Source organism: Danio rerio, chromosome 5 (genome assembly GCF_049306965.1).
Source record: "Danio rerio strain Tuebingen ecotype United States chromosome 5, GRCz12tu, whole genome shotgun sequence".
Lineage (NCBI taxonomy): Eukaryota > Metazoa > Chordata > Actinopteri > Cypriniformes > Danionidae > Danio > Danio rerio.
Window position 1 is genome coordinate 56,305,134 of NC_133180.1, and position 27,781 is coordinate 56,332,914.

Sequence of the window (27,781 nt, forward strand, 5' to 3'; positions counted from 1 at the left end):
AAAGGTAGGGGTGGAAGGGGGGATTCTTCAAATCGAAGATGACTGTAGTGAGAAAACCCTGGCTCTTTATAGTGGTTAGGAATGGCCTGATTGGTGGATCAAGCATGCTAATGCAGAACCAGCCGTGTTCAATCATAATCACGTGCTCCTCTCGAAATTAGTTTATGAATAAACTTCACTTAAATGGAGCCTCGTCATCGCTAAAGTCAACATTTTCTCTTTCTCAAATATATAACCAACCCCAACAAATGTACACAAAACACATACCATGATAAATACTACAGGATACAAATTAACTAAACAATACATAAACCCTAAAATGCTTTTAAAACAATTAAAAACTGCTTTTATTCTAGCTGAAAAAACAAACAAACATTATTTGACATACTGTGAAAATGTCTGCTTTATTGAACATCATTTGGGAAATGTAAAAATTTTTTTTACAAAAAAAAAATAAAAATAGAATATAAAAAAACAGCATTAATTAAATATTATTAATATTTAAAATTATATTTATGATATATTAATACATATTCTATATATATATATATATATATATATATATATATATATATATATATATATATATATATATATATAATATTTTTTTATCTAATGGGTTATATTAATATATAATATACTAATGTAAAATATGTTGTTTCTCAATCTTTGCCCCAGTATTTTCAGGAGAAATAAAACAACAAGAAAATAAGAATGAAGACAGTGCCATCTACTGAATGCTTGGAAAGACAACTTGTGAAATTTGTGCACAAAATGTTTTATTATAATTTCTTTTTGTTATTGTCTTATAAAGAGTCAGTGTTGAGCAACATCTTAAAAACTCAGGATCCAAACCCAATGCAAAGCTGATTAACAACATAAAATAATCAAGACACTTCCACACACAATCTGTTCAAATAAACACTTCCAATTTTTCCACAGGCATAAAAAACTTTTAAAGTAACATTTTATAAGCAAGCAATATTTTTCCTGTTAAACTAGCTGTCAGGGTTAAAAAGAAAACAAACAACAAGAGTTTTGCCAGAAATAACCAGCATTTTTTATAAATCAGTCTATTAGAGGCGAAAGAAAACATTTCAGAAAAAAAAAAATTAATAACAATAAAGAAGTACTTATTTTTTTGAACGGCAGCCAGTAACACAAACAATGCCTCATGAGGGACACATAAATCCACAGGTTTATAGGAGGACATCTGAATAATAACAGGAAATAATTCGACATTTATTTTTAACACTTTGTTCTTTAATTAGTCAGTTGAATACAGATACAAGGGAATTACAATCCTAACGCTTGTGTTTGAACAGATCTATAGAAAAAAAAAAAACACAAATACATTCATTGATGACTGTAACGTTTAAACCTGACAAAAGTGTCCATTACAGTGTAACAATGCTGCCGTTGTCCTTCCTTTAAATGCTTGTCATTCAATTCTATCATATATGCATGAATAAAGCTTATGAGCAAAACAACAACTGTTACATACAAAATATTTACAATGTACCAGCTGTATTACAATGTACCAATCATATCTGGTGTTTTATGAGGTTGACCTGCTGAGCTATAAAAAACAAAACAAAAACAAACACACCGGAAGTGTATTAATTTTTCAAATAAAAACAGATTCTCACACTTTACAGATTTAAACATCTTTTTAACCAAACTAAAATAATATCAAAAATGGATGCATAAAAATGCACAAATATTCACACTCAGTGTCGCTTTAGGATAAATACTCCATTTTTATAGATTAAAGCAAAGCATCTTGTGCGTATTTGTGGACTGTATTTTGACTTTACAACAAGGTGAATAAAAACGCATCTTTACACATGCATGATGATATTGTTTTGACCCTATTTTTGGACAAACTAAAAGCAATCTTTAAAAACAATTCCTGAATAGCAAAAAAAAAAGTGAAATTGTAAAAGAAATTTAAAAATCATACACTGCAATCCTTGTGTCATTATCAGTAGCAACCAGCGATAACAAATGATGAACAAAACAAAAACAAGTAACAACTCTCCATCAGTGATGTGACTCTAGAGACCCTTTCTATCTTGTACACATGTTCTACAATGTAACAATATTAGACTACCATTAACTAAAGATCTCAAACATATTTTTTCGTGTCAATTATGCACAAACAATAAAACAATAGACTTTAAACTTTATCTTACTATATCTTTGCCATTTTGCTTGTTTATATATATATATATATATATATATATATATATATATATATATATATATATATATATATATATATATATATATATATATATATAAAACAACAAAATATTAAATAGTGAAGGTCCATCAGCATGTGCATAGCAAAACACAAAATAAAATCCACATATTAGAAGGCTTTTTTTTTTTTTTTTTTAACCAATTTGCAAACCAGCAAAAACAATAGATAATATACACACTAAATTTAAAAACAAATCTTGTGCAAAAGACCAAAGTATTGAAGATTTGTAAGGCAAGAACATGTACACAGTCCTGCATACAAGCATTACAGAGCCTTAACATGATTAAATTCACCTCCACATACTTGTGGTGACACTTTTCTTGTGACATGACTTCAGCTTTCAGCAACTGAATATAGCCAATGCATGTTATAGGGATATTTAAAAGGATAGTTCACCAAATAAAAAGAAAATGTCACCCTTTAAGCCTTTCAAGAGTAAATTACTTTTTAAAAGGTTTTTCAGCTGACTAGTGATTCAAAACACAAGTCAAAAAAAAAAAAAAAGAAAAGAAAAAACGCATTCCATCAAAACAAAATGAACACCCATGACTCCTGACAAAGCATTGAGGTCTTACGAATTGAAAGGATCTGTCCTGTCCTTGCAAGAAAGTGAACATTATTTACAATAATATTACCTTTAACCCACATGTTCAATTAACAGGACCTCAATATAACATCTTGACTCTGGACAAATCCTGACACAGGTATCTCCCAAATGACAACACGACAGTGTACAAGAGGCATAATTGTGGAGAGACATATAATATTATTTTTTCTTACACTTAAGTGCCGGAAGCTGCTGACTTTCATTTTATGAATTATCATTAAAGTTTAATCTAAAATGCATTTAATGTTGTACTGAAGAATACAGCAGTTCTTCATTTTGGCGAAACTGTCCAACATGCTGATGCTGATGGGAGGTTTTGGTTTTTTAGCCACTAACATCAAGAGTTTAAATTCAACATGTAATTTCAACAACAAGCAGATGTGCCCTGAGCAAGCTGAACCTTAGAATAGTGCAAATAGTGCTTGAGGCCTGAGCCAAACTCATAACTGAGCCGGACTGCCTCAAGTGAACCGCAAAGACAACGCATCAACAAGCGCTAAGGTTATCATACAGGAAATCATATTATGCTGACTTAATGGTTTCATTTATCTCAGAACTTAAAGAAAAAAAAAGAAAACACATCGCAAATAATATCCAAACTTGTTCATTTACAGAAGTTAGGCTAAATGCTATCAGGCAGATAATTGGCAAGCTTCTGGCTAGTTCACAGCTCAGGATAATTCCCTAAGAGTTGCCCTGAAAATAAATGTTTTTTTTTTTAATGGCCCTTTACATCCAAGTAACCCTGCCCGTCTGTCTCAAGCTAAACCTAACGTTTGTACATTTCTAGCTCTGGTTGTTGACCCTGAAATCTTTTCACCTGAGGGAGTAAGAGGCATGGGACCTCTCACTCGCACTACAACCAGCTCTGGAGCGTGTTCAAGTTCTTCTCCATCCAACGCATGTTATGCTTGATGGTCTCAATGGCTTCCTGCACAATCCTCATCTGAGAGCCCTTTGCTCCTAAGGAGCTGAAGAAGTTCTGGACCTGAATGAATAAAAACAGCAATAATGTTGAACAAATATGCTAAAACATTGCATACTCACATAATGATGATATTTCGACTATGAACTGACCTCTGCGAGATGTGTTTTCGTAGAAAACTGACTTGTTGTAGATGTGATGATGCTCTGAATGGCAAAGGATCCAATAGGAAACCTAATATGAAAAAACAAAAACAAGAAAAAGTCCATTCATACTCACAATTAGAGCAGCACAATTAATCGTAAAAAGATCGTAATCTCGATTCGACCCCCTAGACCACAGGTGTCAAACTCAGTTCCAAAAGTGCCGCAGCTCTACACAGTTTAGTTCCAACCCTAATTAAACACACCTGATCAAACTAATTGAGTCCTTTAGGCTTGTTTGAAACCTACAGATAAGTGTGTTGGAGCAGGGTTGGAACTAAACTTTGCAGGGTTTCGGCCTTCCAGGAATTGAGTTTGACACCCCTTCCCTAGACGATTTCTTCAATTCTGTCAATCATATTTTCAAGTTCGGGAGAGAAGCAATGGTGTCCGCACAAGTCTTCACATTGTTTTACATACGTTGTTTAGCAATGGTGTTGAAAGAGTCACATGCTGTATTTATAGGATATAATTCACCTCAAAAATGTAATTTCTGTCTTCATGTAATGTATTTGCGACCGCAAAATCACACGTGACGTGAACTGCTGACCGTCAGCTGTTATCACAGAGAGGGCGGGAGCCATAGGCCTCTGCATGAACTAATGAAGTCGACTTTAGCGAACAGAACCTGCATATGCTGTGAATCACAGGTTGTAAATAACATTCAGTTTGTAGGACAGAGTGATCGTTTGGGAGCCGCGCAGGAAGTGAACCGCTCTTAGCAGTGAAAATTAAACTGAAAGTGCACACACAGTGTTGCAAGATGAAGCTGACTGATTCCAGCACGAAAAAGTACCCACCGAAATGCAAATATGCACGCAGTCTTCTGTATTCACAAAAATCACGTCAGTGACAGATTTTAAGCAGAAAATGACAGATTGTAAGCATAGGTCTCAAACAAAATAATTCAACATCAGAATTATGATCAGCATTAATGACCAGGACAAATCTAAAGTCTGTTCAAGTCCACCATTCCAAGTCTACACAAAATTGTGCATTTTAAACAAAAGTACAGCTACACAAAGCCTTCTGCTGTCTTACCACATGTTTGAGAATAACAATAATAATAGCCCAATCATATTAACCTTTATTTTACATCTACAGAATCGTGAGAAAATAAAAAAATTGCGATTCTCATTTTAGCCAGAATCATGCAGCTCTACTCACAATGTGCATTGTGTAAGTTTGACACCCAGTGGTTGAACTAGGTATTGCACTCCTTGTTCAAAACACATTTTTACTCACCAAAATTTAAATTAGTTAAATTTGAACCTGCCCTGATGATTATAAAGCCTAAACATTGTCCTAACTAAAAACAACGGCACGATAGAAGGAATATATATATATATATATATATATATATATATATATATATATATATATATATATATATATATATATATATATATATATATATATATATATATATATATATATATATATTATACCTAACCTAAACAACAAGTGAAACTTGTACTTTAGAAACGGCTTCTATTTCTCACAGTTAAACAACAGGTTAAATGACAATTTCCTCTAAAATACACCACATGAGCTTTATTTCATGTTAAATACTAATAATGTGAGTTTAATGCTATTTTACGTGACATTTATTGTCTTAATGAAAGCAGCAGCAGATAGTTCACCTCAGATCTTGAAAATAAAAGAAACCGTTTGGAATTTAACTTTAGAACTGTGACTCAGTGCAAGCCAACAAAAATCAGTCATCCAGCAAGTACATTTATTTGTTAAAGAGGTTTAATATGTATTAATTATATTCTAAAAAATATAATTACATTAGAGTGCAGAGCGCACTATACAAATCAATTAAACATTCATATAAATACCATAAAACAATCTGTTTGTTAAGGTAAGGAAACATTTATTTAAGTTTACTTACACTTGCTTTCTACCATTACTCTGCTACCTGCCTGATATGCCAAATATGTCCCACAAACTGAAATATTTGTATGACTTTTCATCATTCATGTAAAGTAGCTTTGACATGATCTACATTTTATTAAGTGCTATAGAATAAAGGTGACTTGACTTCATTTTATTTAATGTCTATGCTCACTAAAGCTGCATCAATTGGTCAAAATACAGTGAAAATATCATTACTGTGAAATTACTGCTGGGTTGATTCTTGAACACTGTTGATTAAACATTGTGTCTCAACAGATGTGATTGTGATTGGCTCTAATTATCATCGGTATACATGAGTGCTTACTGTGCATTTGAATGCAGAGCATGGGGCTCTCACACATGGGGATCTATGCTGCACAATGCCTCGTACACCTCTTCACATTGTTTGCTATACATTGCTAAGCAATGCAAACAGATGATGAATGGCAACACAAGTGTGCATTTTTTTAACAAAAGTGTGCATATTCTAACAGAAAACAATATTTACAAATCTAAAAGACATTTCAACATGTTTTACCTCAGATCTTTAGTCAGATTCAGTATGTCTGCCATTAGCTGTTTCTACCCACCTATTTTTGTTCATTTTGTAACATCATATAAAAAATGCATAAAGGAAATGATTATATGCTTAGAAATTTTGAAAATGCTTGTAAAAAACTATCAATAATAACTTTTATGATACATAAAAATATTTTATGAAAATCATGTGATTTTGTTTTAACAGATCATGGTATAACAAAAATAGGCATGTGAAACAGGCATTTTGGTCATTCTAAAAAGTCATATTAATTTGTTCATTATACTGGCCCTTTATTTATCAGAAGTTGCAACAGCGAAATGAACTGCCAACTTCTACAGCATATGTTTTACACAGCGGATGCCCTCCTAGCTGCAATTTAGGACTAGGAAACAAATAAACACTCTCACATATACACTACAGCCAATTTAGCTTATTTAACCCATCTGTAGCGCATATCTTTGGACTGCGGGGGAAACTGGAGCACCCGGATAAAACCCACGCGAACACAGGGACAACATGCAAACTTAAAGTGGTCCAGCTGGGACTTAAACCAGCGATGTTCTTACTGTGAGCGACAGTGCTAGCCACTGAGCCAACATGTCGCCCTAAAGTCAAATTAAAGTCATATATTGCAAACAATATTATTGTACTCCTAAAGATTGGTCTCATTTGGCACCAGATTATCAGGAAGTGACAATTTTGTTCTCTTACACTCATTGAATGAAAACTGTGCTTTATTCTCAAAGACATTATATGGTATTCCTGTTTTGCAGATAAATCAACTTTGAATGAAAACATGCACCGTTTTCGGACAGATTACTGTGATATGATAATATGATGACCCTATCATTTACGTTTCCCTATCATTCCCTACTACTCACAGATTTCCCTGTTCATTAAGGTGGCATTATTTTTTTAAATATTGAGGTAGACATGAAGTGAAAGTGTGTGTGATGGGGGTGGGGTCATTACACTTTATTTAAAACAAAATACTTCAGTAACTCAAAGTTCTCTTGAGTCCTAAACTGCCACTGTAAACAACATCCATAAATTAACAGTGTTCATGTTTTTATTTTTCCCCATTTATTGATGCTTTTGAACTGCATTATGGGCACTTGATCTTTATTCCAACAACTTTTTAACCTTGAAAAGCGGGAAAAAGTGACTTTTATGAAAATTTTTAATAGTTTAAAGTGATATATTGTCTGGGTTGGTGTTGTATATTACGCTACAAAAACATGTAAAAAACCACCAGTACAATTTCATACTTCTTTATAATTTTTTTCTTATACATTATATGATTTCAAACTACTAAAATGTCCATAAAAGTCAATTTGTTAAAATGTAAAGTTGAATTTCCAACATCAAAAGTCGACAGCAGAGATCAAGGTCCAATAATGCAATTCACAACTGTAAATATATTGAAAACACAAATACGAAAACTGATAATCAACTTTTTTACATTGTGTGAAAAATTCCTACTCACTTCTGGGTGATTTTTTCCCAGTTCTCCTTCATAAAATCCCAAGCATAGAGGTAGCCAGCAAAGTCCCTGCAAACTGTGTGGATCACCAAAGGAAATTCTTGATTTTGAATCTCACTCCCATCAAGACTTTTCTGCAGGACCCTAAGACAGAAAGCCAAAATAAACTTGGTATCGAGTGTGCTGACAGAAAGAATTTTCCATTCAACAGAGCAGATCATCCAGGCTTACCAAATGATTTTCCGTACATCCTGAGTGCTTGCCAAAGCTTCCAACATCTTGCGCTTCTCTGTGTCATAGATGGAGTGTTTATAAGAGCCTAGAAGCTTACTCCATCCTTCATCTGTTTTGGCAGCAACTTTGAAGACTGTTCTCATCAGATCGCTGGGAATCCTTAAAAAGAAAAATAAGCCATATTATAAGATGATCCTCTGTTTTCAAGAAATATTGCAATGAGGATTCAATAGCTGTTTCCATTCAAAAATGCAAATTAACTTTATGCGTTTATGCATTTATAATATAATAACACTAATACTGACATGGTTAAGGCATTTTAGAATGACCAAAACAACGTTTTGATGTTTTACAGTGTGCTCAGCCTGCTAGTTTATCCATTCACACACATTTTCCCCATCACATGATCTCTTATATCAATATCACTTGACTTTTTAACGCGCATACTGGAATTTCTATGGTAAAAGTGTTTCTATTGTAGTTTATGTGCATTTTTTCTTATCGAATAAAAAGGTTATCCTACTCAGTTATTTTAAAAATGTATGCGCACCTTGGCGTTTCCATCAACCAGTTTTTTATGCACATAACCAAAATGCACAAAAAAATAGGTGGATGAAAATGTAGCTATTGGCTTTATGGCAACATACATACTGCAGCTAAATTCAGTTTCATTTCCTATTTTAGTGCTTAATCCTGTTCTGTACAAACACAGACAAAATTAATTACTTAAGAATTCAGATATAACAAAAGAATTAAAGAAAAATCTACACAGTTTGTACAGAATTTAATCAAATAATTAGTTATTGTCATTGTAAGATGAGTATCAATTATATAAGCAAAGTTCAATAAATCCACAAACAATGTGTTTCTTGACTTGACGGTACCATATTTACAACAAACAAACAAACAAAAAAAAAAAAAAAAACAATAAAGCAAATAAAGCAATAATAATAATAATAAAAACAATATAGCTAATAATAAATTTAAACCCAAATGCTTCACCCTGATAGAGGTCAGGATAAAATTGCATAGTTTTGAAATCAAATCAAATAAAAAAATTATTAAATAAGATTCAAATATGTAATTAAAAGATTATTCTATAAAAATGTATAGTTTAGGGAGGAGGAGAGGAGAAGAAGAAGAAGAAGAAGAAGAAGAAGAAGAAGAAGAAGAAGAAGAAGAAGAAGAAGAAGAAGAAGAAGAAGAAGAAGAAGAAGAAGAAGAAGAAGAAGAAGAAGAAGAAGAAGAAGAAGAAGAAGAAGAAGAAGAAGAAGAAGAAGAAGAAGAAGAAGAAGAAGAAGAAGAAGAAGAAGAAGAAGAAGAAGAAGAAGAAGAAGAAGAAGAAGAAGAAGAAGAAGAAGAAGAAGAAGAAGAAGAAGAAGAAGAAGAAGAAGAAGAAGAAGAAGAAGAAGAAGAAGAAGAAGAAGAAGAAGAAGAAGAAGAAGAAGAAGAAGAAGAAGAAGAAGAAGTGGAACAATTCCAGTAGGGCCTATGCACTGTACGCATAATTGAGTCAAAGTTCACTTTTCAAACACTTACTGCAAAGTCTTGTTTGAAGCCAGCCACTGATCAAACAGACGTCTGGCCTGTGTTGTGCAGTTTGGTCTATTGAGAGCACATGCCGTCTCCAGCAAGGCAGAGCGAAGCGTCATCTTGGACACAGAAGTTTCCACTTCCCACGACTGACTCTCCATCAAACTCCCAAAATGGCTCTCGATGTAAGTCTTTAAAGAACACATTTTAAAAAGGTTTTAGCACTAAATGCATTGTCGTAAGATAACAGATTGGACTACAACAGTTAACTTTTGTTTTCGTACTGTCATACTAGAAGCCAAATTCAGATCTGATCTTTTGTCCAGCAACCGGTAGATCTGACCAAGCTGAGAGAGAGCTTCAGTCAGAGGGGCAGTCTCGGTCTCATTTCTGATGTAGTCCATGAGGTTTAAGACCTGCCTGAAGGACACTTTGCCCAATCTGTGGAGGAAAGAGGAAACAATTTAGCATTCCTAACATACACTGTAAAAAGGCTATTGTAAAAACTTGTTTAACAGCAAGTTTCCTTAAAATAAACAGTAAATAATTATAAATTCACCCTTCCTAGAACTCCCTGCATGACTTTTTATGCTTTTGTGTTGACAATACAATGTTTCTTTTAACTTTTTTCTCTTGAATTGGGCACATTAGAGTTTTAAGTTATTTAAAGTTATTTTATGTTGATAAATAATGTATATTGCATTACTTTAACTTTACGTGTGTTACAATGATGTGTGTTTAACAGTTGTGTGCATGACACAGAGTGTTCTTTATATTATTATGCTTGTTCTCTGCTTTTGAGAAAGTTTTTTTGTGATGAGCTTTGGTTTATCAAGACTTTCTCATCCACACTGGCTTATGGTTGTGATTTTGTCTGTGTGACAAAGTTAAGTTGTGTAGATATTAGAACTTCAAAACATCGATGTCTGAAAATGTTGAAATTTCTTTTACGTTCCTAACATTTTTTAACAGTTAAATTCCTGTAAATGTATGGATTTATTTTTTCAGTGTATAACAAGAGTAATAATTCATTTTCAGTGTAGAGCAGTCCAGAACATGCTTACCATATCTATATATAGAAATTACAGTTATAATTTGAGGGATAGTTCACACCAAAATGACAAAGTCATGTTCTGTCGTCATTCTCCCTCCCTCAAATGGTTCCTAATCTATTTGAGTTTCTACTGTTGAACATACTATTTTATATTAATTGTTTTTCTGTGTTCAACAGAATAAAGAAACTTAAAAAGGGTTGGAACCACTTGTAAATAGTGAGTATATTTAATTTTAGGTTGATCTATGCCTTCAAAACCAATGGTCTCAAACTCAATTCCTGGTGGGCCACAGCTCTACAGAGTTTAGCTCTTGAACACCTTGATTAGTTGAATACGGTGTGTTTTTCTATGCCTAGAGCATTTGTGGCTTTTAAAATAGATGTGATGCAGTCCAATCAAACAATGAGCTACAGATGAGAATTAATTTTATTTACTAATTTTTTTAAACACTTTTCGGTAAAAAAGACGCAATAAAGAATTCAAAAATGATTTTATAATAATGAACAGAACTTTGTCAATAATTTTGAAGGAGATGAACACATATTCACATTTTGTTTTTAATAATTACATTTTGTATGTATAAGTGGCCAATTACTACACGTCGAAAGTTGCTACACGACCAATTTGAAAAGCTGGAGCTAGTGGAAATCAGAAACAACGGTAACTTAATAAATAAATAAAAATTTTTAAAGAAAAAGATGTCAAAGTTTCATCTCAAAGCTAAACCACAAAAAGTAATTGCAATTCTGTATCATCAGCTCTTAAAAAAACTCATGCAATAACCTTTCTTCAACATTTCTTTAAAAGAAGATGTACCTGGAGAGAGCGAAGATGTTATTGATGAGAGCTGCCTTGTCTTCAGAGGGGAGGACATTCACGTCCACCTTCAAAGCACTAATCAAGTCGCTCCATCCCTGCTCATCATAATGCACTATGTAGAAGCCATCACTCCTAAAGTTAAACTTTAACCATTTCACCTGACCTGGAAGCTGTAACGTGGCTAGAAAAGATTTGAAACAACAAACAACATTACGCTGCATATTTGCGGTGGTTGGAATGTTTCGTCTGTGTCAGCACATTGTCACCTTCTTTGTCCTTGAGATGAAAGACTTGCTTGCAGGAACGGAGCACACTACAGCTGTCATTCACATACGTCAGTGGAATATGCCACAAGCTGCTATGGGCAACAAACATATTATTCATTTTAGTTCTTTTTTTCCTTCAATAGATCAACATTTTGACTTTGTTTATTGAAATGTCTGCCTTTAAACAAAAAAGACTATCAATAAAAATAAAAAAATCTCATTAGTTGGGTGGGGGGGGGGGGGGTAACATTTGCATTTGTTTTTGGAAAGATTCTCAATGCTCACTATACACACAGATTTGAAGAAGGCCTGCACAATACATCGTTTCAGCATCAATATTGCAATGTGTGTGTGTGTCCAACAATAGTCGCAGGAGCAGGACATGCACTGCTGAGTTGGGATTTTAGTTAATCAGCACAACAATTGAGAATACTTGATTTGTGGATTCTTTGCTAAACATTCCTTTAGAGTAACATAAATTTAGAGTAAATTTATCATTTGCGTGTGTTTTAAAGGCATTTTAAGAGAGTTTAACGCATTTGGGGACAAAAAGTACATTTGAAACTTCAATGAAGAATAATTTTACTGGATTAATAAAATAAAGATTATCAGTCTTATTTCACAGTTTGTACATGAAATCTTTTTGACTCGCACACAAACAAAAACCATATAGCACTGTGTCTTTAACATTTTTCGTTGCTCCATTGTAGTTATTTTTTGCTCGCAATTTGTTTATTATTTTTAATACATGTTCGCACCCTTACAAATTCAATCAAACTAAATGAATGACCTGGTAAAATTGTGTTCATATCGCAATATATATCGCCGAAAAACAAAATGTTGCAATCTCCGATTTTTCCCATATCGTGTAGCCCTAATTTGAAGCTAAGAAAGTTAATAATTTCTTATTTTTACTCATGGAAAAATCTGTTCTGCTTAGTAGTTTGTGAAAACTTCATTTCAAGGGATAGCTCACCAAACTTGAAAATGTACTCACCCTCAAGTGGTTCTAAACCTTTATGAGTTTCTTTCCCTTGTTGAAGAAAGCTCAAAATGTCTAACCATTGACTTTCATAGTAGGAAAACCAATACGATGGAAGTCAATAGTCACATTTTTCTAGCTGTCTTTAAAATATCTTCTTTTATGTTCAACAGAATAATGACATATGGCATTTTTAATTTTTGGGTGAACAATCCACTCAAGTATCGTTTGCTGAATAATTTAACATCTTAATAAATAAATTATTCAATAACCAATTAACTTATCAACTTTAAGGTTTATTCATTCATTCATTCATTTTCTTTTTGAAAATGTCGCCACAGCGGAATGAACCGCCAACCTATCCATCATATGTTTTACTCAGCGGATACCCTTCCAGCTGCAACTCATCTCTGCAAAACCTTTATGTTTATAAACAACCATATACAAAAGCTCTAAAAAACATCTACAACATTAGGCTTTAAAATAAAACTGCACAATTTACATTTCACATTTAATCATTGAGCAGATGTTTTAATCCAAAGTGACTTAAAATTTCATTCAAATTCATCATAAAAAGGTAGATAATCACAATACATGCCATTAACGTTAAGTTTCATTCACTGTTAATAGGAAAAGGCAGGCTAGGATAGAAAGGGATTATGAAAACTGAGACTTTTCTTTTGGGATGTATAATTTCACCCACAGACGATCGAATCTTCCTGCTCTAAACAGCATTGAATGAATCAGGAAACATTGCTTTAACCACAATACCATAGACTGGACATTTTCCACAATACAAGCTACTTCTTTATTCTAAAACATAATGCTGAAATGTATATTCCAAATAGGTACAGTCTTTACAGTCAAGTCATGCTATGAGGAGAGAGCTATGTGTCTCGAGTTTATTTGTATAGCGCTGTATTTACTTTAAATAAATTGATTCCTACTGTTTTTAATACCGTAGCAAATGCTTTGTTTATTTGCAAGTATTTAACAAACAGTATAGTGTGTTTAAATTATTGTCTTAAAGTTACCAGTATTTCTGTTTACATTTTACACTAATGCCTGTGACAAGTAAAAAGTTAGGAATCAGAAAGATTGTTTAAATGTTTTAAAAGAAGGCAAACCTGCTTACCAAGGCTGCAAATGTAAAGTATTTCTGTAATTCAAAGCTTTATTTTTTATCATAACTACTCTTTAGTTTCACATGATCCTTAAAAAAATAATTTTATGATGATTTGCTGTTATGATCCGTTATTATTGGTATAAATCACTAATAGTTTTGTGAAAAAAAATTGTTACAATTTACTTTCCAGAAAAAAAAAAAGTTTAAAATATTCTTACATTTTTTTTACATTATAGATGTATTTACTTGTTTTCATCACAATAAATTGTTCAAAAGTAAAAGTAAATCCATTTTTAGTATATATATTTTTTTTGGTAAATCAATATTTGGCTACTTTTGAAAGGAACTGTATCAGTTTCTGAGCTTATCATCATACTAAAATATGTGAAGGATTAAGTGAAACTAAAGATTAATCATGCTTAAAATTCAGCATTAGACCACCAGAATCAACGACATTTTAAACTACTGTACATGTAATAAAATAACAGTTATTTCATATTGCAATAACATTTCACCGTTTTTGCTGTATTTTCTATTAAATAAATTTTCTATTAAATAATTTTTAGCAGAATAAACTTATTCCAAAACATTAAAAAACAATCTTACTTACTCCAAACTTATGACTGGTGTGTTTCTTTTTTCACAATTCAATTTTGACTTATTGATTGTCAGTTGCAACTTATTGACCAGAAAACGCAGCAGCTTAAATTAGAACACAGAGCACTGCCAAAGCGGACAGATCTAATCTTGCCCTAATTTATTAGAGAATTGCTCACAGTAGCAGTAAAAGTCCTTTCCCTACCTGTCGTCTGTGCCGTTTTCGGCATTCAAAAGGAAGTGTTCTTGCGACAATGTCACTTGAGGGCCGTTTCTCTTGACTGTGACCAGAGGAAAGCCCTTATGAACAGTCCAGGTGTTCATCATCTCAGAGACATTTAAACTTTGTTTGCTCACCTATGGAGAACATGGTCAGTGTGTGCTAATAAATTAACAACACAGCTCATCTATCATTATGTAAAACACATGACACTGAGAATAACAGTTTATTATGAAAACATTGAAATGTGCCGTTTAGAAAATGTCTAACCTGGGAGAGACTGTTCCATAAGTCTTTGCTTTCTGTGTTTGACAGATTATAGTTTTGTAAGTACTCAATCACTCCTTTATGAAACTCGCCATCTCTGAGGGTTGCGTTGAGCATCAGCAGTATTGAGGCTCCCTTGAAAGAAAAGGCAGAACAAAAAACAGGTTCAGCTTCTGAGAATAGCTATACCATCAATTGGTAGTTTTCATAAGAATGCCCCCCTGGCGGGCAAAACATAATCTCCTGGGGCCTCATGTATCAACGCTGCATATGCAAAAAAAACTGTGTACGCCAGATTTCCCACTCAAGTTTTGATTTACTAACGATGAAATGAATGTGAGAATGTGCGTTGGTGTACACCAACTAAATGCCTGCCGTACGTGCTTTTCTTGTGTGTTTTTGTTTTATTTCCATTGCCGACTCCTAGAGGCAATTAGGTTGAATTTCACGCTACAAGCCGTGCAATGGCAGCTGTATGGGACGGGATCATCCGCATGTCTAGCAGGTATATAAGGTTTCTATACCATGAAGTTGACAAGCCAAACATTAAAGTGCAATTTGCAGCGATCGCCGGTTTTCCCAATCTAAGCAGATCGATTGACTGCACGCACATTGCTATAAAAGGCGGCATCTGAAGATGAATTTGCATACGTGAATCAAACATTTCAATTCAATAAATGTGCAAATAATATGTGACGCTCAAATGCGCTTAACATAATACACACACTTATTAATGATTCCTACTTGTCTTCTTCGTGATGAAGAGTAGGCAAAATCTGATATGCGGTGGGGGAAAGACGAATGAGTTCATCAGACGCTGGATTCAAACCGGTTTTATGATCGAACGTGTTAAAACATGTTGCCATGCACTTTACGAGGTACGCCACTCACGCTGCTGTTTGTCACCCTCTTTAGTTATGTTGTCTCTGTCAATCAAATGGTAAAGTGTGGGAATCACTCAACTAGCTTAGTCCAACAAGGTATGCTATTTGCACTTAGCCTAAATAGACACAACAAAATTTTACACCTTTACATCAGACCATTTCTTTTTAAATTCACTAACAGTGCAATATTTAGACCCTACTGCGTTAACCGCGTCAGCTAAATCTCCCACTCAGTTTTTTTTCTTTTGTTATTAATTCCGAAGGACAAACTTGCAAATAACCCTGTTTTTCTCTGGTCTACCTCCGTAAGGAGCACCCCCAATTCACATTCTGTTCAAAGTTTCTCTTTGCTTGCTTTTGCCATTACTTTTTTGTTTGGTTGTGCCTGAGAGAGAGAGATATTTGAATTTATTGCTGTATCAGCTTCACTGGCTATTTTATGCCAAAACTAAATCAAATTTACAACATCTCTTTTCTATGTTAAAAAAAAAACTTATAACAATAAAAAGACATTAACAGCAACATAAAATACATAAGAAAATATACATAAATAATAATAATACATACGATCAAAAAACATTTTAAGGTTAACTTTTGATAGAAATTGTGGTATTTTTGAAGGATTCTCATTAAAGTCTCTCCATATAGCATTAAAAATAGGGTTCTTTAAAAGCATATGGTTTGTGTTGCAACACTGACATGTTCAGGGAACTTCTTGTTCTGCAAATATTCATGAGTGAGTCTCGTGTGTCCAATAAGGCATCTTGTGTAAACATTCTTATCATGTCTTGAGTTAAAAAAAAGAATTGTTAAATTTTCTTTTTACCACTTTACCATTTTCAAAGTATAAATTGAAGTCTAAGTAAAAACAGTAGAAGTGAATGAATAGATTACCAGTAAATATAAATCTAAGTGAAGTAAACTACCAAATTTAAAAACAGACAGCATAACGCCACCTCCAATAACTAAATTGCTGAGGATGGACCCTTTTCACAAGCCTGTTATAAAGTGTTTAACAGTCATCAGCATCTTAAATACTAGACAGTTTTTAATATTTAGATTTAAATAAAAACGTAAGAATGTTTATATGTAAAGTATATATGCATATAGTATTTAATCTTTGCTTCAAACGACAAAAAACAAATTACCACTTATGTGAGGCACTTCTAATGTAGTGTCTATGAGAAGGAACAGTAAATATGATGTTATTTTCTCTTCTTGCAGTGTCAGTCTCAAACATTTTTCTTTTTCTGAAAGTCTTTATAACCCCATTGTGGAGTTTTTCTTTTATTATTTGAGCAAATAAGATTGTAAAAAAATTCTTTGTTGTATTGTCCCATTTACTGCGCTCCAAGTTTTCCCAACTATGACGACTTCTGCTACTGAGAAACCTGGAAATGTGAAAAGGGTCTATTAGAGTTGAATTGGAGCTGTGATAGGGACATGAGGGTTTTAAATGGTTGCTGGTTGAGTATATGATTCGGAAGTGCCCATATTTTACAGTTTGTGATCATATCTCTGTTTTGTTTTGTTGATCATTCATTCATTCATTTTCTTGTCGGCTTAGTCCCTTTATTAATCTGGGGTCGCCACAGCAGAATGAACCACCAATTTATCCAGCAAGTTTTTATGTAGCGGATGCCCTTCCAGCCGCAACCCATCTCTGGGAAACATCCACACACACATTCACGCACACACTTATACACTACGGACAATTTAGCCTACCCAATTTACCTGTACCGCATGTCTTTGGACAGTGGGGGGAAAACCGGAGCACCCGGAGGAAACCCACGCGAAGGCAGGGAGAACATGCAAACTCCACAGAGAAACCAGCGACCCAGCAACCTTCTTGCTGTGAGGAGACAGCACTACCTACTGTGCCACTGCCTTGCCTTGTATTGTTGATAAGTGATCAAAATATTCATAACTTTACATAGATGAAAACATGAGCACTGCGTTTCTAAGGAGATTCCAGTGTAGCTGTCGTTACGATCCACTGTAATTTATTTAATTTTTTTGCCCACCAAGTTAATCGCAATGGTCATGTGGCTATCAATGGCATGAAAACCGTCAATGACAAACGATGACACCGAGACACTGTTAAGAAGAAGGGTTAACTGAAGTCACTTCACAACAAGATAATTTATGACATACCTTCTCATAAGAAACAGAGTCAAACATCTCTTCCACCTGCTCTGGTGTGCTCACAAAAGTAGACACTGGATGGGACGAGTTCAGCGCATCTTTGGCCAGAGCTTTAAAACGCACATTTAAGAATTCAATGTCCTGAAAAACACAAATATAGGCATTTTCAATAACATGCATTCCAACAGGTCGTCTTTATAAAGCTAAGAAATACTGGATTTTGTAATAGGTCAAATAAAGTTTAGATTCTGTTGCCTTAGAAAAAAGTTTGATAATTTAATTCAGAAACATGTTAAAGTAAATAAACAGATTGAACAACACGTGTAAATCTCCTAAAATTAACTGTATTCAGAAAATAAAAAGAACTAAAAAAATAGAAGAATTGTAGATATTGCAGTGTCACAGATCAACAAATTTCTTTAAAACTATGTTAAAACTAGTTGCATGTTAGAAACTTGCTAAACAAAAACTCTGTAAAACCTGTATATATCTCATCTGAAATTCAATTGGATTTATACTAGAATGTTTTTTTTTTTTTTAAAGTAAAAGAAAAATAAAATAGAAAAAGTGTAATAAAATAAAAAGTGACTATATATATATGTATTATTTATATATATATATATATATATATATATATATATATATATATATATATATATATATATATATATATATATATATATGTATTATATATATATGTATTATATATAGATGTATTAGAGGAACACTTTGTTGGTGAAAGTATAGCAGCATCCCTCTGCTCTTATCAAGGCAGTGCCACTGGCATTTTATTTCTTTGGCAAGGTTTCCGATTTATGTATGCAAATTCGTCTTCAGATGGTCTTTATAGCAATGTGCGTGCAGTCAATCACTCCAATTACATTAGGAAAACCGGCAATCGCTGGAAATTGCGCTTTAATGTTTATTTTTCCTACAGATTCGACCATTGACAATGTCCTCTAATAAGGCCATTGCCATAAACTAAGGGTTGTATACATTTGCATATATTTTTATGTTTTAAATCACATAACTGGTAAAAAAAAAGTGTCAATTTACCCATTTTATCACTTATAAATTATTGTTTTTCAAGTGCCTTGGTGCACTTTGTAGTGTGCATATAACATAATTGCCTCTAGGAATCTCCAATCGAAATAAACACACACAAGAAATAAACGTACACCAGACATGAAGTTGGCGCGGACCAACGCACATTCTCACGTTAATTTCATCGCTAGTAAATTTAAAATGGAAGCGCGAAATCTAGTGTATGCAAAGTTTTTGTGCATACGCAGCATTGATACATGATTCCCCTGGAGTTTGACATCAACAATCTGTGACACTTTCACTATGCTATGTTATAAAATGATTGCTCATCGCAGACGTAATCTATCTGTAGCGGCAATTTTGCAGTGTGCCTCAACAATAAAACCAGGAAGAAAAAAACTGTTTTGACATTTCCCTGTGGTCATTTGAATTGTCGCGAGGATTGCGATTGAGGATTCTGTGCTCCTATTGGTTCTTGGACTAACGCTCATTGAAGCTGTTGTCCCACTGCAGGAAAGTGTCTGAAATCTTTTGACACTGCCAGAACTTAATCGGAGGAAAAATCTGATCGCAACAGCATTAAGCGCTTGTCTGTGAAAATGTCAAAACAACGATCAATGATCACAGCTTTTAGCCTACAATTTTAGGAATCTTTTAGAATTTCCCAAATTTTTCTCAAATGACCAAATCGTGGCTGAAATCTCACAGTGTGAACAGGGCTTTAGATGTAAACTTACAATGTCAAGATCTGGGAAGACATTTTCAATGGACATGTACTGCATGTAGGTTGCAAATCCTTCATTCAGCCAAAGATCATTCCACCATCTCATAGTAACCAGATTTCCAAACCACTGAAATGGAAAAATATACTATATGACAAAATAAACACAAAATGGCTGACAAGCACAATCATTTGGGGTGAATGCCAAACTTTTTTCTGAAAGAAAAACCTGTAAAATGTGCACATTAAACAACAATACTTTAATAAACTTCAATAAAACTAGCTGTTAAAGAAATAGCTCACCAAAATTATTTTACTTCTGTCATCATTTACTAAACTTTTACTTGTTTTAGATCTGATTAACTTTCTTTATTCTGGAAACCTAGAACCATTGACGTCCATCGTATTTCTTTTCTACTATGGGAGTCAATGGTTAAAGGTTTTCAGCTTTCTTCAAGATAATCTTCTTAAGTATTCAACTGAATAAAAAAAATCTTAAAGGTTTGAAACCAGTAATAAAAAGTAAATGTTCAATTTTGGTGAACTAACCCTTTAAAAGCAATACTTCCCACATGTTAAAAATGCGGGGTTTTTTTATAGGTAGACTTAATTTGACCTTTTAAAATCATGTACTAAATGTGACTTTTAGTATCCTGTCATGAGAATATTTTTTTTTAATAAAGCAAATTACCTGGTGGGCAAGTTCATGAGCAATGACTGAGGTCACTAGTTGCTTGTCAAAGCGAGAGGATTGGTTGCCTACTAGCAAAGTTGTCTCGCGGAATGTGATTAGCCCCCAGTTTTCCATGGCTCCAGCGAGGAAGTCAGGAATGGCCACTAAATCTATTGATTTAAAAAAGAAAAAAAGAAAAAGAAAGAAATCTCCGCCATGTCAAGACTTTTAAATTGCTTATTTGTACAAATGACATTAGCATGCATGCTCATCTGGCTATTCTAGAAACCTAATAATCCCTGTTTGAAAAGTCTACATAAGAAAAGGCGTTTTACCTAGTTTGCTTAAAGGGTATTCTATCTCAAAGAACGTATTGTAGAACTTCAACAGTTTACAAGCTGTCTCCAAAGCATAATGCACTTGGTCCTTTTTGTCTGGAACAGCATACACCGACACCTGCACAACATTTGAAAAGATAAACTATACCATCACGCTTCCATATTTTTCAAAACAAGAAAATTATTTTGAGAGAAATACATACCGTAGTTTTAGAGACGTTTTTACTGTGACTGCTGAATTCAGCTACGATAAACGCAACCAGGTAAGTGCTCATTTTTACACTACTCTCAAACTCATCTTCCTGAAGGCCATTTTCATTCAAATCTGTGGTTTTGATCTAAAGAAAAATAATAACCAAAACAATTATAAAACATGTCTATTCTAAAAATGAGAATTTGGAAGACTATATACCTAAAACTAAGCTAAAAAGTGAAAGAACTGTGAAAACATGTTTTTTTTCATGTAATTTTTATATTAAAAATGAATATGTAGTTTATGTATGTAAAAAATTAAAAAATAAATAAAAGTAATAAAATTTAAAAAAATAAAAATAAAAGTCTTTAAAATATTATTAAAGATGTATTTGTAATTATAATTTTTAAATAGTCTTCAAAAATAGATGGCTGAAAAGAAGGTTAAAATGCACAAATGCAGTTTACAACCATTATCAAATTAGCAATTATATATATATATATATATATATATATATATATATATATATATATATATATATATATATATATATATATTACCCTTTAAATAAATAAACGGATCAAGAAATGAATGAATACACATTTACTTATAAGCACCTTGGGCATGTTTGAAAGGCTGATATATTTGGCTTCTCTGGTCATTTTAACTACAAAAGTTGATTTAAAGGCTGGCTCATCGAAACAAGGGAAAGCTTTGCGGGCTGCCAGAGGCTCAAATTGAGTAGCGGCCAAAACTCTAGAAGAAAGACATTTTGAGTTAGAGAAAGTGTCTCAGAAGCATAAATATTTAACAAAGCAGAAGTAATTATTAATCAGCACAAAAAAGCTAAATATTTTTCTGAATTGTCATTTTTTGGCCAGGCAGCAAATACCTCTTTGTACCAGCTGTGTCGACATAGGAGCTGTTGTAAAAGCCATCGTAGCTGTTGGAGAGGTTTGCTTTGTAGGAAAATTTCAAGACATATTGCCCCTTCTTAAGATCTTCTGGAAACTTGATGGCGATCTGCTGCCATGGTTTGTACTCCAGGAAGCGGTACTCTTTATCGTCAAAAGTGACCTTGATTATGTTCATATCCGAACTGTGTAGAACAATATTTTTCGTCTCGTGCACGACTAGAACTACAATGGACACATTGCCTTGAAAAGTCATTGAGTTTAGGTCAGGATGAAGTGAAATATTATAATGCACAGGATGCACGCTGACTGGTAACCTCAGGTCAGTCCATGGGAAAAGTTCTCCGCTTGTGGAAATCGGATAGATGCTGCTCATGCTTGAGTTGCTCTTCTGACAGCCCTTCTTGGTGAAAGTGCAGCTTGGTACAAAGTAGATGACCATGAACATTGAGACCACCAGCACCAGGATGAGAACGCCTACCGCTGTAGTCTTGGTTGAGAGCGGTGAACATGAGTTGGAAGGTTGCTGGCGGGTGTAGGAAGAAGCAGCACTGCGCTGACTGGAGCTGCGGTTCATAAAGGACATGCCAAGAAGACGGGCAGAGGATTCATAATCTTCCTCGTCTTCATCCATGTCATTTTCTCCAAGCCCTCGTACCAACAGTCGTGAACTGCGGGGTTCATAGGTTACATCATCTGAGTCGATGTGATAGGATGGGGACTCTTTTGCCAAATCCACTACATCTGGCTCTTCCTCAAACATGCTGTTCTCGATCATGTTCCTGGGCAGTGGAGCTCTTTCTGTAGGTTACATAAAAGACAAGTGGTTACAAACCGATGGTTTTTGAAAGTGGCTTCATGTTGACAAGATAAAGACAAGTAACAGTGGGTAAAAAAAGAAGTATTGAACACTTCAGGATCGTTCTTAGAAAGCATGTTTCTAAATTTTTGAAGTTTTCGCCAGATGATAGTAACAGTTGAAGTAATCCATGCATACAATGAAAACTTTGGAACTTAAGTTAATAAAACGAAAATGACAGAGGGACACATTATTAAACGCATGAGAAAAGGGAGGTGTAAAGAAGCATGGAATGCCCAGACAGCAGCTGAAATCTGCCAGCAGTTAAAAATGAAAACTTAACTTTTGTCAGTGTAAATGAATATTAGCATATTCTGCATTACCAGGATGATGACTAATAAATCAGTGTGGATATTTCAGCAAGACAACGATCCAAAATGCAGCCAATAAAACTCTCAATTGTTTTCAGAAAATAAAATAACCTGCTATATAAAGGCCCAGCCAATCATCTGACTTGAATTAGATAGAAAATAAGTACTAAACCCACAGAGCACTCAAGACTTGACTCTTAAAGTATGGGAAAAAATGTATGCGACTTCATTCTCAACATACTGTAAGAAGCCGATTAAAAAAGTTAAAAAAAGTTTTTTATACGTATTTAATAAATTTGAGTAGTTCAGTACTTTCTCCTTGTATTGTTACATTGTTATTATACTCATTTATGGATAAAATATACAAATATATATATATATATATATATATATATATATATATATATATATATATATATATATATATATATATATATATATGTTTATTTCATGTAAGCAGTTCCTTTAGAAATATATATACCAGGAAAAATCATGAAGTGTTTAATACTTATTTCACCCACTGTATCTGCAAAGTTGAGTGTTTTTGTAGGAAGCCACAAGTTGTTTTTGTCAGAGAGTAAAAAGCAGAAAACAAATGAAAGTGAAACTAAGCATAAAAGGCAAATCACTTTTCATGCATATACATGTTATGATTGTTCCAGTAAATCCTTCTAGCTAAGACCACAAGTTGCCATACAATATAACATATTTCATAAAACATATTCAATGCTGCCAGCAATGTGTTTCCATAAAGAGATAGTTTGCTCAGATTATAAAAACGTTGCTGTTAATTTACTCACCCTTTAGCCATCTAAGATGAACGTGATTATTATTATTGTTATTATTTTGTAGAAAATAAATTAAGATTTTTTTTGTTGCTACAATTGTGGTCCTTGGTGATAAAGAAAATGCAACTTAATGTTGACACTTTGTGATCAAAACCATATAGACAAAACAAATTAATATCCATGACTTATGGCAGTACATCAAGGTCTTATGAAGCAGTACAATCTGTCTCAAACTCAATTTACAATACTGTCACATTTAATTCAGACCTCAATAATATATAATCTGACTCTACGTTATTATAGCCGTTGACTTGTATTTTATAAAACACCAAGAAAACCAGTTCCAGCTAAAGCTAGATTGAAATTGTATGGCCTGAATGTAAGCTTTTTTTTTTTTTTAACTGTATTTCTAAAGATTTCTCAATACCTTGGCGGAAAATAAAAATACCACAAGAGTTCCTCTTTTATTTGCTTGTTCACAAGAGAATAAAACTAAATTTACTTAAATCAAGGCACTTGAGTAAACACTTATCAAATTAGCTCTTGAAAGCACTGATGTGCTATACCTTCTGACCTGAGGTTAAATTGGGGTCTGTTGTACACTGTACTGCTGCTCTTTTAGGTAACTGGTTTAAGCATTTGTATTCTTTCCAACGTTCATACATACTGAATAGAGACAACTTTCATTCAGGAAGCCAACAAAAGCAAGTAACGGAAGACTTTTTTTCTCTACTGCTGACAGACAGATAAATTCAGGGGCTGTTAGATTAAACTCTTTTTATGTTAACTAAATAGAACATAGCAAAAGACAGTTACCAAAGTGACTGCCAGCTGACCATCTGTCAAATTTAGGCAAGACCATAAAGACACAAAGCACCAAATGTCATCTTGGAGACATTATTGCAAGATTTTGTGCAAACATGAACCTTGGGGCTTTTTGGAAACTTAAGATTGATGCAAGTAGACTGACTGATGTATTTACTTTAAGGGCATATAAAGTCATATGTGAGTGCTGAGTGTGAATGCAGACATCACATGAATAACAGTAACCACAACAAACAAGCCATTGATTTAATTTACTGGTATTCCCTCCTACTTATAAAACACTAGACTGTTTTAATCTATTCAGATGTCCTGTCCGTTAAAGCACCATATGAACTTCAAGAAGCTCTCGTGGCTACTTAAACGTTATTCACATCAGTAAGTTGAAACTTTGTATATACGTTATCTATGATTACTTACCCAAAACAGCTCCATAGCTAAAGTAATCATTGGCACAGAACCAGGGCCATGATACAAACAACTTAGCAAAATCCAAAAGCAATGCTTTATAACATTTGCTTGCATAATATCGTTACATAAAAAGCATTCTGCGGCCAGATGTAGCATGTTAGCTGGCAACTTTTTGCAGTGCACGACCTGGCGTACACAGATAAACAGTCCATATTAGCTGGAACCTTACCGCTTTCAAACGTCTCCATCCTTAAATTTTGAAATGCAAGTATGGAGTATAAAAACAAATCCCGTATCAGCTGAAATTGCAGATGTTTAATCCCAGGAAAGGTGAAGAGTCACACATTCACCCAACGTAGGGACACATCAGATCAACTGGTGTTAGCTTAGCATCGTTAGCTTGATCTACAGCCCTAACATTTCACCGCATCAAATAGATCGATCAGCGGTTTATTGAGTCATCGCTGCACATTTATTTATCGATATAACAACAGACACAAGCTGGAAATGGCATTCGGTGTTGTCAAAAAAGCGACAAGAATTTAACTTCCCCTTTAGCTGAAACGTTTAAAGGGACAGTTCACCTCAAAATGGACATGTTCCAAACTAGCATGGTTTTCTTTATAAAACAGATGTCACGCTTGTCACCCCAAATTTTGCGTTTAGACTTGAAATACATGCGTGGATGTACTGAACAAAGCCCCAGAATTTAATTATGGTTATTGTTATCCTGCCTAAAATTCACTTATGTTCTATGCTTACGAAGTCAGGTAGAGAACTTAAGAAAGTATATAGGCAACTTGGTAAGTTTAACTTTCGAGGTTGGTTGGAGGTATATACTTATTGTAATTATTATCATAACCAATGCAAAGTATTTACAGATCTAACTGGAGTGTAAAATAAAGCACCAGCGACACAGCAACACACTCGATTTTCTTTTTGTGAGAACTATCCCTTTAAGACGCCACTATACCGACGTAGTTCTTAAGAAATGACAGGCTAATTAGCATATTTGGCCCTGACTAATAACAGTTTCACATACACAATAACAATTATATGGAAAATATTTTTGAATGAAATGTTCAATGGTTAATTCCTCTAAAAGTATTAAACATGATACAGAACCTAAAATTCCTTTAAAAATTAATTTGCAAATAAAATAAAATTGAATTCATACCAATAGCCCCATATTCCTGTTGATTTAAATGATTTGCAGATTCCATGGGCTGAGACAGACTGCCATTCTCGACAGGGAAAACTGTAATAGCGTCTCTGTTTAGCAATTTGGACAATCACATGCAAACAATTTGACTCAGAAAACACTACAATAGGCTGTTTTTTTAAGAGCCTGCAGTGTGCAGCACATTTGGGCACCAGTGGAACTGATATAAAATAGTCGGGCCATTGTGTTCTTAGAACAGCAGAATACTGTGGAGAAATAGATTCTGTGAAAAAAGTTTTCAGTTGGGCAGTGGCTATTTGCACTAAGTGAAAATGGCAACAGCGGCTATTTGCACTTATTTTAACAATGTCTTTCTGCTTGGTCAATTCATTTATTTTCTTCTACAGCGAGCACTCTGCATTCTGGAAAAACAATAGATTAATTTGTTAACTAGTTGTCTTTACATAATAAAGTTGCTTTCAAACTGCCAACAACATTGTAACATGTTCCAGCTCCTGTTTCAATGGAGAGCTAGGAATTTCCAACACAAGTAACAGTGATCTTTGGTGACAAGATGAAGGCTTGCCTAATGTGACAAGGTGAAAAATGTTTGTACACTAGTACTGCAGTAGATTATACAACATAAGTGGAGCGTTACTTTAACAAGAAACGGTCAAAATATAATATCAAGTTGTATAATGTAAAGTATATAATAAAGTTCTCATCAATTTACAGGTGCATCTCAATGAATTACAATGTTATCAAAAAGTTGTAATAATTGTAGTTGTAATTTCAGTATTTCAATTAAAGAAGTGAAACTCATAAATAGATTTGTTACACATAGACTGATATTTCTGTTTACTTCTTTTTATTTTGATTATTGCGGCTTACATCTAATGAAATCTCAGAAAATGGCAATATTACTTAAAGGGTCATGACACCCCCACTTTCGGTTCAGGTCCACCTCAGAATTAAAAAAAAAAAAGATGCATCATAGTGGGCGTGGAGCCAAAGAGCTTAGAATTACCAAGAGGCGACACTCAATAGAACGTTCCATTGCAACATTAGCGGCCAGCAACAGTCCCGGATTCCACCATTTTAGAGTGAAAGTAATCGGCTGTCCATTGGATCTTATTGCTGCGATTGCAAGCAGCTACTTTGTTTTTTATTTATTTATTTAAAAAGTGCAATAAAGAGGAGCTACAACCTGAAAGACGACAATACAACACTTCCTATCACAATTATTAACACTTTTAATAGTTTATTTTATAGACTTCTAATGTGCTGTTGATCTATTGGAGTTTTCATTCCAAAATGGCCGCTGCAACATCTAGCGGCTGTTTCCCATATTGCACTAGAGTGTCGCCTCTTGGTGATTCTATGCTCTTTGCTGGAGCTCCCCGAGCAAAGGGCAGGAGTAAGCATAGTCAGCAGAGCAGGGGAGAAGGAGGGGAGCGAGCAACTGTCAGTCGGTTCACAAGTTAAAATGC

General features: G+C 33.9%; 1 protein-coding gene across 6 annotated transcripts; it reads right to left on the reverse strand.

Moving 5' to 3' along the window:
• Positions 1-1,241: 1,241 nt before the first annotated feature.
• On the reverse strand, positions 1,242-26,518 carry lnpep (leucyl/cystinyl aminopeptidase). 6 transcript variants are annotated; one of them, XM_021476010.3, is made up of 18 exons: positions 26,307-26,518; positions 21,917-22,739; positions 21,642-21,780; positions 21,035-21,169; positions 20,829-20,949; positions 20,512-20,663; positions 19,837-19,950; positions 18,065-18,196; positions 15,030-15,161; positions 14,745-14,896; positions 11,835-11,923; positions 11,566-11,749; positions 9,979-10,135; positions 9,701-9,885; positions 8,159-8,320; positions 7,931-8,071; positions 3,951-4,032; positions 1,242-3,861 (listed from the first exon to the last, which is right to left on the reverse strand). In XM_021476010.3, exons 1-18 carry the CDS (start codon positions 26,350-26,352, stop codon positions 3,730-3,732), a joined length of 3,078 nt encoding a protein of 1,025 aa, XP_021331685.2. In that variant the 5' UTR covers positions 26,353-26,518; the 3' UTR covers positions 1,242-3,729. The 6 variants fall into 6 exon arrangements, 4 of the variants coding, with proteins under 4 accessions (XP_021331685.2, XP_068077198.2, XP_005165526.2 ...); XM_068221097.2 differs by lacking the exon at positions 26,307-26,518 and adding an exon at positions 25,359-25,673; XM_005165469.6 differs by lacking the exon at positions 26,307-26,518 and adding an exon at positions 25,359-25,673 and having other exon boundaries at positions 11,835-11,926.
• Positions 26,519-27,781: the final 1,263 nt, after the last annotated feature.